Raw genomic sequence first — 15917 nt, forward strand, 5'->3', positions numbered from 1 at the left:
GCGACCAAATTCAGCTGAAACGCAAGTCAATACTACAGACCTTGCAAACTCGGTATGATATGTGGCGTCAATTCACCGTCTCAGTGGAGACTTTCGCCGTCTGCCGGACAGACGACTAGTGGAAGCAATTGGCATGTGACGTGGGCAACGACACATTCAAAATTGCCCACACATCGAGTGCTGCAGCCGTCGCACTGCGAGCCGCAGTGCCAAGGTCATTTCATAGCGATGACCGCAGGGGAGTGCTTTCTGCTGCAGCTGCGAAAAGATCTCGCCACGTGTCCGAAGGGACGCGCTGTCGCAGGAGGGTCGTGCGAATGTCGACACAAGTGCGGTGAAGGGATGCGGAGGGGATGCGCAGCTCCCTTCAACCTTTCGCGATTAGTTATGACAGGTCATTTAACCTGAGTTTTGTATTGGTCTGATCCGAGCTGCTCCCGTATCCATCCTTAAGGGTTTTTGAAGTTTAGCGTCTGCTCCCGTCAGTCTTACTGAAAACCAGTCAAACTGGCAAAAAATGGAATCTACTCGCACGCGCCACTCGATTCCCGCCCACCTGTCGCCAAAATGGCCACACCGTTGCCGGTCACAACGGTATCTGCCTTCTTCGTGGCACATCAGTCGACCTACCGCTACAGCACCAACAATGGCAACAATGGCACCATCCTCACTAAGTGATGACGATATGCTCATGGGTGAGATCCTTATGTCGCTCAAGCGGGATAGCCCTGCGCCCACGAAGACTCAGCTCGTCAAACTCGAGCCGCTGCAGCCCAGCTACCGTAGTAAGATGACTGGTCTGAGTGTGGAAGTATCACTTCCCTCTACGTCTCCCTCTGGTGCCGACAGCCCCGCCGACATCTTCAGCTTCGACGCCTTCAGTCATGTGAGCCCAATGGCCTACAAATTACCGCTGTATCCTGCACCTCCCTCCGCTGTTGCGCCAGCTCCGTCTCCTTCACAGTCAATCGCAGTCACACCCCGTGGCGGCAGCAAACGCTATGGCCCAGTGGTGCAGCTCGAGGATTTGAGAGAGTGCTTTAACATGCCTATTGCCGCCGTCGCGCGCAAGTTCGGCATCTGTGCCACCTTACTCAAGAAGATCTGTCGTCGTTACGGTATCCAACGCTGGCCGCATCGCCAGATCCGCAGCCTGCAGAAGAGCATTGACATGCTGCGCGAGTCGTTGAGTGTGGCAAAGGGCACCAACAAAGAGTACATTGCCAAAAAGATCGCTGCCTTCGAGTATACGCTCGAGTGCATCATGCAAGACCCCAACACGGCGGCTAAGGGCATTTCGGCTGGGCGATTGGCCTCCCCCGCTACCGAAGAGATGGTCAAGCGGGGCAACCGTGCCAGGAATCGCAGGAAAGCAGCGGCATCCTCTACGGTGCAAGCCGCTCTGTCCGACGAAGAGGCTTCGAGTGGGACTGCTGCTTCGCCCGAAGTCTCGCCGCCGGTGCAACAAGATTGGATTGCTGAGCCACTCAGCGTCTCAGTACTCGCCGGGCCAGTGTGCCAATGTCTCTTCAGTCCATTCTGTGCTGAAAAACAGCGGTGTACACTGAAGTGGGAAGATTGATGTCATAGCGTAGTGTTAAAATAGGCACCAGTAAGTAGTAGTAGATCGTAGTAATGGATGCAATTCCTCGGGAATAAAATGACATGAAGTGCAAGTGGATTTATAACTAGCTCTACTCTGTGTCGGGAAGATCCAGAACAATAGAACTGATTGCTGCAGTGACACGCAATGGGATTCAGCATTTATCGGATGATTCATCGACTTCATCTCTCTGCCAGGAACTTGGCAAAATTGAAAATGGCAAAATTGAAAATCTCTAGTCGAGATTCTAAATGTACAGAAGTCCCACTTTTTAATATTACTGTAGTATAAAGTAACCGGTTCCAACCAGATACTATTATGTTATCTTCATTTCTCAGCGCTAACCTATATGGCGTTTCAACAGGAAAAAATGCTCCATGTCAAATAGACATGGGGCATCTTTGGTCAAAGTTTCGCGTCGCTTCAGCAGATCTGGTTCAGCTCATTTTGCCCAGCAAAGCAAGCACTCAATGCAGTCTATGTCACGATAATAAGGTGAAGCTGCCGATAATGCAGATGGCTACTTTCGACTTCAACTTGGTGCTTACAAAAATCAAGATGTCACCGGCATCACAGTGCTATTGCTGGCGGAGTTTACTTATAAATATAATTCTAAATGCATCATGCTGTGAGAAAACAAGAGAACCGAAAGCATCGTCACCTTCGATTAACTCCCGCACGAAGAGCCAGCCATGGGCTGTGGCGAACATAAAGAGAAGTCCAATGGGCTCTGGTATGTGGGCGTGATTCTGACAGTCGTCGGCTCAATCTGCACCAACATGGGTGTGAACCTGCAGAAATTCTCCTTCATGCGTGAAGCCAAAGGCCGCAGCGTTGGCGACAAGCGAGGCTACTTCCGTCAGCCGCTGTGGGTGATTGGGCTGTTTCTCGTGGTCGGCGGCAGCATCCTAGACTTCGTAGCGCTAGGTTTCATGCCCCAGTCCCTTGCTACGCCTGTTGGTGGATCGACGATGGTTGCCAATGTTGCCTTCGCGTCGCTGTTGCTCAAGGAGAAGTTCACTAAGTCCGACGCTATTGGCACCGCACTCGTGTTGCTCGGTATCATCGTCGTCGCTATATTCGCTGAAAAGGAGAGCGCGTGTTATACCGTCGACGAACTAATTGCACTCTACCGAGAGCCGCTCTTTGCGGTGTACGCGACGCTTATGGGCGTTTCGTGCCTCACACTCTATCTGCTGACAAAGAAGATGGAGCTCACACTCAAACAAAAAGGGAGGATGTCGCCTGAATACCAGCGTTTTCGAAAGCTCCATCCGGTCAGCTACCCAGCTCTGTCTGGAATATTTGGTGCACAGTCTGTGCTGTTTGCCAAGTCGATGGCCGAGCTTATGAAGACAACAATCGAGGGTGACAACCAATTCGTGACGTTTGGTCCCTATGCTATCACGGTCAGCATGCTCACCTGCGTCTTTTTGCAGATCCACTGGCTCGCCCACGGCCTGCAGAAGTTTGATGCCGTGTTTGTTGTGCCTGTATTCCAATGTTTCTTCATCTCCATCTCCATCTTCGGCGGTGGTGTGTACTTTAAAGAATTTGCAAAGATGGCACCACTCGCACTTGGTATGTTCTCGCTTGGCGCGCTCATCACAATCAGTGGAGTGGTTAAGCTAGCTCATCGTGACATGCAGAAGCTCAGTCCAATGAGGAGACTGCGCGCGGCTACAATGATGTTGGTGTTTATTCATCGAAGTCAGAAAGCTCGCAACCTCAAGGCTCGCTGGGCCAAAAATCCCAGTCCAAGCGAAACTGCTGAGTTCTTCCAGCAACATAACGTGGCTCTTGTATGCACGAAGAAGCAGCCCAATCCGGGCTCTTGTCCTACGTCACCGCGGCGCTCAAAAGCATCAGTGCTACCTGTCGGTCATGAAGGAGCTTCTGCGGTGACTTCAACGGCGTCGGTAACCCCAGCACCAGCTCCACCGTCGTCTAGCCGTGAAGGGAACGGGGCCACGAATTCGCTGTCAGTAGGCAGGAGAGAAACACAAGGATCCCCATCGTCACCTAGGAAGTAATTCGTAAAAACAGATCCTGCAAAATGTATTAGATCTGAGAGACCTTGCTGAGTCTACTGAGACAACAGAGTCTTGCGGACGCCCTCGACCAGCTCGTCTTCGGGCTTGATTTCAACGGCAGGGAACTCGAACTCTGAGCCGGTGATGAGCTCGTAGAGCAGAATGTAGCGGCGCGAGAGCTCGCTCACAAGCTCCTTGGGGGCCTCCGGAAGGACGGCATCATTGTAGGGGTCGCATCGCTCCTTGAACCACAAACGGAGGAATTCCTTGTCGATGTTCTCAGGCGACTTGCCCTCAGCCATGCGCTGCTCGTACGAGTCCGCCAGCCAGTAGCGACTGGAGTCGGGCGTGTGAATCTCATCGATAAGGAGAATCTCACCCGTGGCCTCGTCATAGCCGAACTCGTACTTGGTGTCCACGAGTATCAATCCGCGCTTAGCCGCCTGCTCTTGACCGAAGGCGAACAGCTCGAGCGTCTTCTTCTCGCAGTAGTCCCACTGCTCCTGGGTCATGCGGCCGCTACTGACAATCTCGACTCCCGAAATCAACTCGTCGTGCTCGTCGTCCTTGGTCGTGGGCGTCACGAGGTTCTGCGGCAGCTTCTGGTGCTGCTTGTAGCCGTCCTGGAGCTTGTGGCCGCAGAAGTCGCGGCTACCGTTCTTGTAGTTGGTCCACATGCTCGTGCTCGTGGAGCCCGTGATGTAGCCACGCACCACAAATTCCACAGGGAAGACTGTGCATTTCTTGCAGAGCATGGCGGACGGGTGTGGCACACCAAGCAGGTGGTTGGCCACAATATGCTTGGTCTGGTTGAACCACCAGACGCTCGTGAGCGTCAGCACGCGACTCTTAAAGGGCACTGAAGCCAATGCGCGGTCAAAGGCCGACTGGCGGTCAGTGGACACCAACAGCACGCGGTCCTCGAACACATACACGTCGCGTACTTTGCCCGTGATCTGCTTGAAGGCTGGCAACTCCTTGCTGAGCGCGGCCAGCGACGTGGCTGTCAGCGTCCGGCCATTCTCGATCTTTGGCAGATATGTCTGCGTGCGCTTCTCGGCTTCGGCGACGATGACGCTCATGGTGGTCAATGTGATAGACGAAGGATGGCTGGCTATAAGCTCGACTTCATCCTAATCTAAGCTCTATGAATGGTCCAATCAAGGAAGCAAGCGAAGAAATATAGCCAATCACAGTGGTGGAGTGTCCATAAATTGCAAAGTGGTGTTCCGAGTAGCGTCAGGGCCTATTAACGATTAGCTCATGTCCAGTACGTAAACTGCAATTTCTCCTCACCTCATGCAATTCCGAGCGTAACATGATGCCAAAAATTGGACTTGAGTGGCACAAGATGAACCGAATACACTGACAGTGACACTCGCCAGGTCAAGTCGCCTGCTTTCCCAGCGCTGTTGTGACGGGGCTTGGCCGGTTTCGCGTGGACGGCACGCCATCGCCTGACCACACAGTCTGCGAGTGACATGCTTGAGCGTCGCCACGCTAGTGCGTGTAATGGCGTGACCAGGTGGCGAAGGATGTCCGGACAATGTCGCGACATGTGCTTGCTGCCTGTGGTCTTGCGGGGATGCAGACCACCGTTCGGTGGTTTATCAAGTAGAAATTGGGAGAGTCCCTCCCAATTCGCGAGTATGGTATATTTCTGTATTGGTACGATAGTTATATGCACAGGAAAACGTGGCTCGAATAGATAGATCAAAATGCTCGAGGCCACATGGAGTGGTGGGCAGGAATGACAGACGTGTCTCCGTTGGTCGGTAGGTCCGACTACCAGCTGCTGGTGCTCGACGATGTGTTGTTAATCCGTCGATGCCTCTACGACGCACTCGACCTGCAATGCGACTTCGCGCTCGTGGGCCGCGCGCTGAAATGCCCCCACAATAGCGAAGTAGCTCAGTTGTTTTCGTCTACGGGGTTTCTGCGCACGTTCGCGATCGCGACGGCGACGTTTCTCCAGCTCGAACTTGATGCGACTGCTGACGGCCAGCAGCGCATTCACAGTCTTGGGCGGACCAGCAGCAGGGGTCTTGACTCGCTGTTGAATTTCCGCTTCTGGTTCCGACTCCTCCTCGATGAATTCGAAATCGAAGCGAGCGCGCTTAGCCGGGCCGCGCCCATGGGCTGGCGACACGGCAGGTGTGGGAGGCGCAAAACTCTCCAAGTCGCGCTTGAGCGATACTTTGAGCGCTGTTAAAGCCGCCGACAGGTTGACGCTGTCCGATGACGAGTAAGCAGCGTCAGACACCGCGGTCGAGGTTAGCGGCCCGGTCGTGAGCGTGCACAAGGGTCCACACGCAGGCACCCGCGGTGCAATCGGTGAAGCGGCGCTGAGGGCGCTTTTGCGCTTCTTGGAGCTCTGGTTAATCGGCATCGTGTCAACCTGCACTTCCATTACGTGGGCCAGGCAGTGTGTGTGGGTTGTCAGCGACTTGCGAGCCTGTTGCTGTTGATGAGATGCACGGGTACAAACAGGACTTCGAGAACGAAAGGACGCAGCAAAAGAGAAGCAAGAGTCGGGAACACGTTCAATGTACTGCGACGCTGGTATGGAAGCTCGCAGAGGCACGTATCGCTTAGTTGACAGCGTTGCTGAGGGGCGGGTCTTTCTCAAAGACTTGCCTCTGTCTTCTTATCTGAAAAGCTGCCAGGAAAGCACTTGCGCCCCAGACGGCAAATTCAGCAATGATCGAGCCATCGGCAGAAGGAAAGTGAGAGCAGAAAAGCAAGAACCGAAACGTAGCCCACCCAGAAACCCGCGATTTATGATTGGTAGATACTGACCTTCTTACAGCATCCAGCAACCCATTTCGGCGAATCGTGCGCCGGCTTCACGCGAGGACGAAAGTTAGTGGCCCTGCAAAATTGCCAGTGACTCACTCACTGGTGCAGAGCTGGCTCACCAAGCGCTGGGCGGGTCCTTCACGGTGAAGTTCACCAGAACCAGTCAAGCGGCTTGCTGGCAGTCACGTTCACGCTCGACCAGCCTCAGTTGCACGATGTACGCATCATCCGGGTAGCTCTTGCGACGGATGCGGCTTGGTAGTGGTTGCCTAGCGCTCGCATATTGCCGCATGTTGATCTGAAACTGCAACGTGACCGTTTGCTCCGTTGCCACCACGCTGAGCCCCGGAGCACTCGTCTAGCTGCTGAAGCCCACGATATGTCTACCATTATTAGCGAAATTCGTTTGTGGACACACCGAGCGTGAACTGCCGAACAGTGAACACCTGCCGATGCAGCACCGACCAAGCAGTCATTGTGCCGTCCGTTGTTATAGCCAAATCGAGAAACACATTTAAACTGATGTTGATGTTATGGACTGTGTGGCAAGGCAACGCGTTCAGCCCCACGATGAAGTACATTTACATGGTCACCGATCGTGGGCATGTACAAACGCTGTGTCCACGGTTCGGTGACAGGAAATGTGGCAAGTGCGCATGCACAGTTACAGCTCCTGAAACGCAATAGCCAATGAAAGCGCGAGTTAGTATTAATTATCTCACCTCTAAAACTTTATTTTGGTGCGATCTTGCATTTCACTCGAGTCTCTTACTCAAACCAAGTCACGCGACAACTTGAAGCAACGTACGCAACCTCTTCAGTTTAACTTGCACACGTAAACGGCAGATTCCCACACACAGCCGAACGTGAAGCGTCCACCGCAGTTCTCAATCCGCACCAAAGGCCTCAGAACCTGACACAAAGCCTTCTTATTCCCGAAACGATGAGCGAGGAAGCAGCGACAAACAAACGTACGTGGCTTCAATACTCCTGGCTTATGTTAATTTGCCGTGGCACTCGACGACCTAGAATTGGAGCTAATATTTCGTCCCTCTTCTCCTCTGTCTATAGCGACGTCGGGTCTGGTATCCTTCGTGACCGGTGGCTTCGGCGGTGCGTGTGACTTGTATACAGTGTCATATACTTCGCTTTGGTCTCGATAATCGAAGTGCTAACTGTGTATCTGCGCATTTCAGGAGTGTGTCTTGTGGCAACTGGTCACCCACTGGACCTCATCAAGGTCAACATGCAGACGCAGCCGAAGGCACTTCCTGGTGAGCCGCCCATGTACTCCAACGCGGTCGACTGCGCCCGCAAAATGATCGCCAAGGACGGGGTACGTCTACGAGTGAGCTTGTGGAAGCTGTAGGAAGATGCTTATGGTATTCGATCCTTATTTCATCTATAGGTTCGCGGTCTGTACCGTGGAATGTCGGCACCTCTAGTGGGTGTCACCCCGATCTTCGCCACGTGCTTCTGGGGCTACGACATGGGCAAGCTCATTGCCGTGAGTACCATGTTCGAGTCTCCTCTTTGCGCTATTCCCAGTGTGTTCTAACCAAGTGCATTGTTCTTGTGAACTGCCTACAGATCAAGTCGTCGGGTCAGTCACCGACGACGCCACTGTCCATGGGGCAGATCATGTTTGCTGGTGGCTTCTCGGCCATCCCAGCCACTGTGGTCATGGCGCCTGGCGAGCGCATCAAGTGCTTGCTCCAGATCCAGGCGCAAGCAGTTGAGCGCGGTGAGCCCAAGCTGTACGACGGTATGGTCGACTGTGCCAAGAAACTGTACCGTACTGGTGGTCTCTCGAGTATTTTCCGCGGATGGGAAGCTACTCTGCTGCGTGATGTTCCAGGGTAAGTACAGTCCTCGAGTTCCATCGCGACTTGTTGATATCTGACTCGTCCTTTGCAGTTCTGTGGGATACTTTGGCGGCTTTGAGGCAATCAAGCGCGGTCTGACGCCCAAGGGCAAAGATCCATCAGACTTGAACGCGTTCCGTGTGTTTGTGGCGGGAGGTTTTGCCGGTATCATCAACTGGGTCATCGCGATCCCGCCCGATGTGATCAAGTCGCGTATCCAGACTGCTCCGGAGGGCACGTACCGCGGCATCGTGCACTGCTTCCAGGTGCTCATGAAGAACGAGGGCCCTGGCGCGCTTTTCAACGGTGTGGGGCCTGCTATGGCTCGTGCATTCCCGGCCAACGCCGCCTGCTTCCTTGGCGTAGAGTTCTCCAAGAAGTTCCTGGGCTTCTTTGGTCTCTACTAGGTAGAGAAAGTCACTTGAACATTTGGATAAATACAGGACGGGATGATCTTCTGCAACTGCAACATAGCTGGGTGTTTTTAAATGACCAACAAGGTCTCCATATATTACTTCGTTGGGTGAGGTTGTCAAGGTCGTTCATGTCGATCACTTGAGAAGACTCTTGCGGGAGAAGGCGTCGTTAATCTCGGCACGTGGCTCGTCCGTTCCGCGATACAGCGTGTTGCTGTACAGCTCCACGACGTCGCTGCGTTGGCAGTAAGTTTGTCAATTTAACGTCGCACGAGGATACTGTAGAGCAGGAAAGTTAACTCGGAACGTACGATATGCGCTTGAGCTCCACTTTCGCATCTGCTATGGCTGTTTCCTGCTCCTCTAGCGAGGTGTCGGTGCCGGGCAGCGAGCGCAATAGCTCCAGTGCGTCCGTGTACTTCTGCTTCACTGACACCGCCTGCATTCAATAAACCGAGACACCTGTCAATATCACAGAGGTAGTACAAGAAGAACTTCTCCTCCATACCGAGGCCGAGATGTCTCCAATTCTCATGGTCTCCTGGGTGGAGCTGGCCGACAGCACGTCCTTGAGCACATCAATGAGGTTCGGCAATGCGTCGAATGTCTGCAACAAGGAAGCGACGACAGAGTGGTGTTAGACATCATCGCATACAGCTACAGGAACTCGTAGAGCGATGGAACCTCGTGCAGCTTCGCCTTGGAGATGGAGCTGTCGGTCGCCATCTTCGCCAAACTGAACTCAAGAGTTGTATTCGTTTAAGTACGAGTACAAATACGTCTTCTAAAGACTCTTTAGAGGACCGTCTTTAGTACTACATGTACGTAGTAAAGAGCCCCATGCATGTACTACGAAGTATAGTACTGTACTACAGTATCTCGATACAGTGGCAGGTGGATATTTGGGAGTTGCAAAATGACGAGTACCAAACAGAAGAGCAGGCAACAATATTGGTGGGACAAAAGATGCGGGCATCTTCGGGAAGAGTTTTATTCCTTCAAGTGACCTAAACAATCAGTCTACTTCTCAACAAGAAGAAGAAGACGTTTAGTCCTTCTTCGCAGCGGGGACAGCGGCCTTCTGGGCCTTGCGGTCGCGGGCAGCCTTAGCCTTCTCCTTGCGAGCCTCCGACTGCTCCTTGAGCGTCTTTTCGCGGTGACGCTCGGCCTTCATCTTGTGGATGGTCTCCATGAGCACACGCTTGTTCTTGAACTGGTTACCCTTGCTGCGCATGTACAGCTCGTGGTAGATGTGCTTGTCAATCTTCTTGGCCTCACGATACTTGCGGAGGAGACGACGGAGCACACGGATACGACGCATCCAGATCACCTTAAACGGCAGACGCGCGTTGGCCGTACCGCGACGCTTACCGATGCCCGTGTGGCGGCCCTTGCGCTTAGCCTCGTTACGCTTGGTGAAGCGAGCACGCGAGTGGATCACCTGCGGCTTCTTGATGACAAAGCCATCCTTCACGAGCTTGCGAATGTTCTGACGCGAGTTGGCCAAAGCAATCTCGTTCGACTCGTTGGGGTCGAGCCAGATTTTGCGCTTGCCGCACTTGAGCACGGACGCAGCCAGACTGCAGCAATGGAAAACACAAGCGTCAGCACGGCGTTCTGTCGTAGACCTGTGGACCTGTTTCCTGTATTAAACGAAGCTCTTAACGCACCGCTTCTGAAGCTTCAAGGACACCATATTCTTTCTTCCAATTTGTCCCAAAGAATAAATGGCAGGCCACAAAACCAAAAGGGGGTCGTACAAAATGACTGGCAACCCGCGCGTGCACAAAATATGAGTACACGTTTTTTAATATAGGACGGTCCATAAGATAAAGGTACGGTTTCACCTCGTTTGCTGACAAACGGTTAATGATGAACCGAGATAAGCCCATTCTGTTAAAGTCCGTGCTTGTGTGCTCGTATGCTCGTATGCTCGTATATCCGAAGGGTCGCAGTGTTGAAGTTTTTGATCCAGTTTGTAAATTGCAAGGCTAATGCGTTAAATGGAGAGACGTGCGTCTGGGGCAGGTCGCACCATAGCCATTACGTTCGGACGCTACGAGCGTCGTGATAGTGAGACCTGTCGACGCTTGCCCCTTGTGGCTCACCCAACCAAGGCACTTTTAAGACACCTGTCGAGGAAACATGTATCAGTCGCTAGATGCCGAAAAATTAGCAGCGGCTGTGTCGGTGGTGCTCGATTAAAACGGAATGGAGAACTGGACGTGGTGTCTTCTGCTGGATATAGCAGAGGTCGGCTTATTCGACGGCATAAGAGGCAGCATTTTGCACGAGAATGTGGTATAATAACGATTCTTGGCGCGCTATTGCGGTAGCAACGTTGGTAAGCGCATCGAGAAGCCCACAAACTTTTATGTTCTAGTAAAGGCGTCAAGAGTAAAAGTTACATCAAAAGTTATTCGGATTCCATTTTTCAAGCAAGTGCTTAAATACAACGCTACTCAGCTCGCCGGGTCCGGAAGACAGCATGGGCGAATTCAAACGAAGGAGGGGGGACATTTACGATGGAGGCAATGGGACTTTGCACTAGTTTTCTTCTCGCGTGGAATGTAGTCTCTCGTGCTCAACCTTGCTTTTCCCGTACTGGGTGGCTACCTCCCTACCAGCCAGGGCGTACCACCACAACGGCAGGCGTCGCCAGCCTCCTCCCCAACCAGGGCGTCACCAGCCTCCTCCCCAACCGGGGCGCCCCCAGCCTCCTCCCCAACCAGGGCGTCCCCATCCACCTCCCCAACGAGGGCGTCCCCAACCGCCTCCCCAACGACGACCCCAGCGCCACTCCTGCTGGTCGTCGCCTTCCGTCGGGGTATCTGACGCGGGTGCCTCGGTCTCCTCAGTCACATCAGCCAGAGCTCGTAAAGCAGGTGTGTCAGCCTCGTAGGCGCTCGTTGTAGCGAGGGCTGCTGCGACGACGAGTGCGATGATCTTCATGAATTTTAACGGGGTGCTAGGAGTTTTGACTTGGCAAATTGCGCTGTGAGCTTGTCTAAGTTCAAGGCTCGTGCGTTTGGGACGCTGCGTTAACTCAAGCCCGTTTGCTTAATGCAGATGAGTCACTGGGAGGTTTTCCCAGAATTTGCCATTGCTCTATAGACTAATAGCAACAACGCCATGCCAGCAACTGCAGCACAGAACGAGCCGAGCGCAGCAAGAACCAGCGAGTTGTGCGCTAGTGAGACTTTGCTGCGTCCCACAATCCATGGAGCTGAACTGCAAGTCCGAGACCTTCGATATGCAGTGGCTGAGTGGATCATCTCATGATGCTGGCACTGCTTGATCTTTTGTGATTTTGGGTCGTAGTCACAGCAAGATGGTGACGTTGAAGACGGTAGCTTTACTTTGTACTCTAGGGAGTGTGGCTTAGAGCACGCTCTGAGAGATCGTGCCGTGTGTGTAATACTACATCGGTTGGAGGCCCCGGCCAATGCCTTTCGTCGTAGGTGGCTTCTTTCGAGTGGCGTTTGTCGAAAAGAATTACAAGCATCGGCGTATGTCGAGCCTTATCTATAATCGTTGTCACGGATTGTGTTGCGTTGGCGAAAGGTGCGTGATGAATTTCTCGTGGGTGTCAAAACCAAGACGCGGTTGAAGAACTTGTGATTACAATTGTAATTGAAAACATTTAGGTATCTGTATAATTTCATTACCGGTAGTGTTTGTATAGTATTATAGTACTATACACCCGCATTACCGTACGTTGGCTAGTACTACTAATACCCAAACGAGAATTTATAATATTATAGTAGTATTTAAAATAGCTGATAGTATCATACTTGCCTTTTACCGGTAGCACTTTTCTGCTACTCCGCTAGCACGGTGCACCGACGCCTATTTCTCGTGCTCTACTAATCTTCTATTCTCTCCCTTGGTGCGTTCGCTAGATAATCGCTACAACAAGGATGAGCAATGGCAATGCGAGAGGGAAAGCGGCGCGGTGATTGAACAATGTGCCAGTGAAGCTGGGTGATTGCGCCGCACACTGATTCATATATATCGCGCTCTACGATAATCTACTCTGGTCACTCTTGGTCCACGCGAATCTTCGTGAAGCGATTTCAAGCAAACGAAAATCGGAAGTAGGATATATTGCTTTACTTGGAATATTTTATACGCTCGTTTTCAGCTCGATTGTGCTTCAAAGGTACACGTAGCTGTTTCTCAGCTCTGCGATCCCTGATCACGCATCCCGCAGTTGAAACACTTTTGTGTACTAAGCGGCCAGACAGTGGTAGACCGGTGTCCGATAAACGTAATTCCGGGTTGCAACTTCCTTCACTACTTCCGCAACTCAACATGGGCACTTCTACTTCACCTACATGACTAAAAGCTTGCGATATAATAATTTTGCCACCAGAATGTCCCCTTCGTCAAATTAGATCAAAACTATTTACAATAAGCTCTTTCACATCGTCTAGCAACAAGATAATATGTATGTATTATTATCTCTGAATTAATGGTACTTACGGATAGTACTGATATTCCCTATCTGCATATCGATTCTAATAAGCAGCAGTAGGAGTAAGAGCAAGTTTATATTTATGAGATGCTATCTCTGTCTACGAAGTGTCCATTACAACATACCAAGCCTTAGATAAAGAAGATGTGCAATAATTGCAATATGGTAGAATAAAAAAAGGTCACCTTTTTTCTGGTCTCCTTCGCAATTTGCAGAAAGGTCCCATTTCCGTTTTAGCCTATACTCACCATTGTTTATATAAGAATCCTGTTTCTTTGTAACGCAGTTCTTAAGTAAAGTAAAACAGCGTTTCAGAAAGTAATCGACCATCTTCAAACCTATTTGCGGAGTCTAATTAAGCTCTCTTTTTACATGCTTCATGTACAGTACGGTGCTATCATTGTAGGGCAAACTACCGTAGCCCTCCATTGGACGCCGCCCAAAATTGGCATAGGGGGGGGGGTCGTATGCAGGCTCAAAATTTAAAATGTGCACAGGTGATGATTTCTGATGTACATGTATGTCAAAGATGGAGCAGATGCCTGAGGTTAGGATGCACAGCTGGTATAACTCCGCGGCGTTTATTAAGACCGGATGGAATGCTATGTCTCTCAACAATCGAAAGCTGACATATGCCAGTTTTGGGCGGCGCATCGATACTCTGGTGACAAGTATTGATAACGTTCTGTATTATACTATAGTGTTGAGAGACTTAAAGAGTCGATTGATATTCTCAAGATTTTCTTTTTCAAATAAGTTAGCTAGAGCTTGTGATAATGCTTCGTCACTGGAAACTCAGGCTTCAACAAACCAATCCGGCAAAAACTGAAACCAGCTCTTGTCGCACAAGTATTGACTTTCAGATTTCATTAGCAGTTTTTCGCATTAATCAACGTGCTTGACTTGATAGAGGCAGTGTCCCAGCACGCTCTTCGAATTGCAAGGACAAATCTTGACAGCGAAGCTGCTATAGCTTCGCTAGTCTCACAACGCAAGTTGCCTTCAAGAAAGAAGAGCCCCAAGCATCCGCTGTCGAGACTCATGAAGATCGCCGGTTTCGTCGTCGCTGCGGCCCTCGCCACATCGAGCGCCTTCGCGGTTGACTCACCTGCTCTACGGGCTTTGGCTGATGCGACCGAGGCCGATCTGCAGCCTCCTGCAGATGACCCACTGGAAAGTGCTGACCAGCAGGAGTGGTGGGGACGTCCTGACTGGGGCCACAGAGGGGGCGGCTGGGGACACCGTCACCATCACCGTCACTGGGGCTGGGGACGTGGTCGACGCTGGTAAGTCTGCTGCCAAGAAACGACTGAGCAAGGCTGGACGCGACCAACCGACCGAAATTCACCGAAGACCAGGCGCGTTGTTCCGTTGCCTCTGTCGTCATTACTTCATATGATCTCGTCCGTGCCATCTTTCGACCGGGCGAACCGAGTAGCGTTTTGCTTGCTTGCAAACCAAATCCAAATCAATTTTGATGTCACTTTCTCAATTCGCATTTGCTGAAAACGCTGTCCTTCGCACTGGCCAAATTGGAGGAAATCGGCGACCGTGAGTGCTAAGAAAGCACTATCCTTTTTTGCAATGCATAGTGAACCAACATGGTGCTCCGTGCCAAATTTTTCTGACGGGCTTCAACAAGTAAGGCATCGCATTGGACATCTTCTTGCGACCCATCAATATGTAACACGAGAGTATCGCTTTATAATCATCTCTTTTTACTACGACCTTCCCCTATGGCGATAGCACATTCCAAATGTAAAGTCAGTTATGGATTAATTCAATCGGTGCGCTACCAGCCCAATTCTCTTTTTAGCTACGACCAAAAATATAAAATCGTGCAGGAGAACTTTGCTCACTGTACATGTCATGTTTAGTGTACAGACTATGCGTCATACATGTCATGTATGAGCAAAGTTCCCCAGCAAGAATTTTTTTTTTATCTTAGTTGACCAAATGGTTGAATATAGTCAAATCTTCGACCATACATGTACTTGAAGTCACTATTCACATTATTAGCCAATAAAGTGTACTCAGTGCGCTTTTAATAGTTTTAACAATATAAATGAATTAAAGCAGAGTAGCTGCAGATATTTGTCTAATCAGAAAGGTGCTGTGTAAATAGACAACATCTCCGACATATCGAATCGGAGGGGGCGGTCCAGTTACTGATATTCTTTTACAAACTGTTAGTCATTCACATATTTCTCAAATAACGTAAAAGCTCCGACGACTCCGACTCAGTATGAGCCTCAACGATCTTGCACCCGCCAACACGAAGTGCGCTCGGGAAAGCGCAGCACGCGCGTTTCTAGCGTTTCTAAAAGACAACACGAAGCGCGCTCGGGAAATGGCAGCAGATATGACGTGGTAATACTTGGAGGCGTCTATGAGCCGCAATACGGCCGCGCTAGTTCTAGAAGGTGTGGTGGACAAATTTGGCATGTACCTCGTCTTCAAGGAAGGCCGCAAGGAACAGCTTCTAGCCCGACACTCGGTGATGCAGTACTACCGACAGGCAAAGAACTTGTTGCTCGACCAATATCCCCAGCATCGCGTCGCAGCTGAAAAGAATCTGCTCAAGAGCGGCCAAGTGCTGGAGCGCTACTGCATGAAACGCGAGACAGGAACGTTTGCTAGCAAGGGTTCAGCATGCACGAAGAAAGCGCTCAAGCAGATGGTCGAATATTTGTATTCAACTGCAACTTGCGCCAGCGACTACCA

General features: G+C 51.2%; 7 protein-coding genes across 7 annotated transcripts; 3 read left to right on the top strand and 4 right to left on the bottom strand.

Annotated features, from left to right (window-relative positions):
- Positions 1-655: 655 nt before the first annotated feature.
- On the top strand, positions 656-1548 carry PITG_09534 (uncharacterized protein; the record flags this gene model as incomplete). The annotated part of the gene is made up of 3 exons (XM_002903124.1): positions 656-708; positions 778-1336; positions 1492-1548. 3 exons carry the CDS (start codon positions 656-658, stop codon positions 1546-1548), a joined length of 669 nt encoding a protein of 222 aa, XP_002903170.1.
- A 747-nt stretch (positions 1549-2295) lies between these two features.
- Positions 2296-3508, top strand: PITG_09535 (uncharacterized protein; the record flags this gene model as incomplete). The annotated part of the gene is made up of 2 exons (XM_002903125.1): positions 2296-3396; positions 3467-3508. The coding sequence occupies 2 exons, from the start codon at positions 2296-2298 to the stop codon at positions 3506-3508; spliced, it is 1143 nt and encodes a 380-aa protein (XP_002903171.1).
- A 125-nt stretch (positions 3509-3633) lies between these two features.
- On the bottom strand, positions 3634-4718 carry PITG_09536 (phosphoribosylaminoimidazole-succinocarboxamide synthase; the record flags this gene model as incomplete). The annotated part of the gene is made up of 1 exon (XM_002903126.1): positions 3634-4718. One exon carries the CDS (start codon positions 4716-4718, stop codon positions 3690-3692), a length of 1029 nt encoding a protein of 342 aa, XP_002903172.1.
- Positions 4719-5345: 627 nt separating this feature from the next.
- Positions 5346-6321, bottom strand: PITG_09537 (uncharacterized protein; the record flags this gene model as incomplete). Its single annotated transcript, XM_002903127.1, has 1 exon — positions 5346-6321. One exon carries the CDS (start codon positions 6044-6046, stop codon positions 5453-5455), a length of 594 nt encoding a protein of 197 aa, XP_002903173.1.
- A 1057-nt stretch (positions 6322-7378) lies between these two features.
- Positions 7379-8707, top strand: PITG_09538 (mitochondrial carnitine/acylcarnitine carrier protein, putative; the record flags this gene model as incomplete). Its single annotated transcript, XM_002903128.1, has 6 exons — positions 7379-7406; positions 7507-7548; positions 7632-7771; positions 7844-7942; positions 8026-8294; positions 8353-8707. The coding sequence occupies 6 exons, from the start codon at positions 7379-7381 to the stop codon at positions 8705-8707; spliced, it is 933 nt and encodes a 310-aa protein (XP_002903174.1).
- A 70-nt stretch (positions 8708-8777) lies between these two features.
- Positions 8778-9442, bottom strand: PITG_09539 (uncharacterized protein; the record flags this gene model as incomplete). Its single annotated transcript, XM_002903129.1, has 4 exons — positions 8778-8951; positions 9028-9155; positions 9225-9323; positions 9401-9442. The coding sequence occupies 4 exons, from the start codon at positions 9440-9442 to the stop codon at positions 8852-8854; spliced, it is 369 nt and encodes a 122-aa protein (XP_002903175.1).
- A 219-nt stretch (positions 9443-9661) lies between these two features.
- Positions 9662-10435, bottom strand: PITG_09540 (60S ribosomal protein L19-1; the record flags this gene model as incomplete). The annotated part of the gene is made up of 2 exons (XM_002903130.1): positions 9662-10296; positions 10387-10435. The coding sequence occupies 2 exons, from the start codon at positions 10410-10412 to the stop codon at positions 9765-9767; spliced, it is 558 nt and encodes a 185-aa protein (XP_002903176.1).
- Between the last annotated feature and the right edge of the window lie 5482 nt (positions 10436-15917).

This window comes from Phytophthora infestans, genomic scaffold (assembly GCF_000142945.1).
Source record: "Phytophthora infestans T30-4 supercont1.15 genomic scaffold, whole genome shotgun sequence".
NCBI classification, from domain to species: domain Eukaryota; phylum Oomycota; class Peronosporomycetes; order Peronosporales; family Peronosporaceae; genus Phytophthora; species Phytophthora infestans.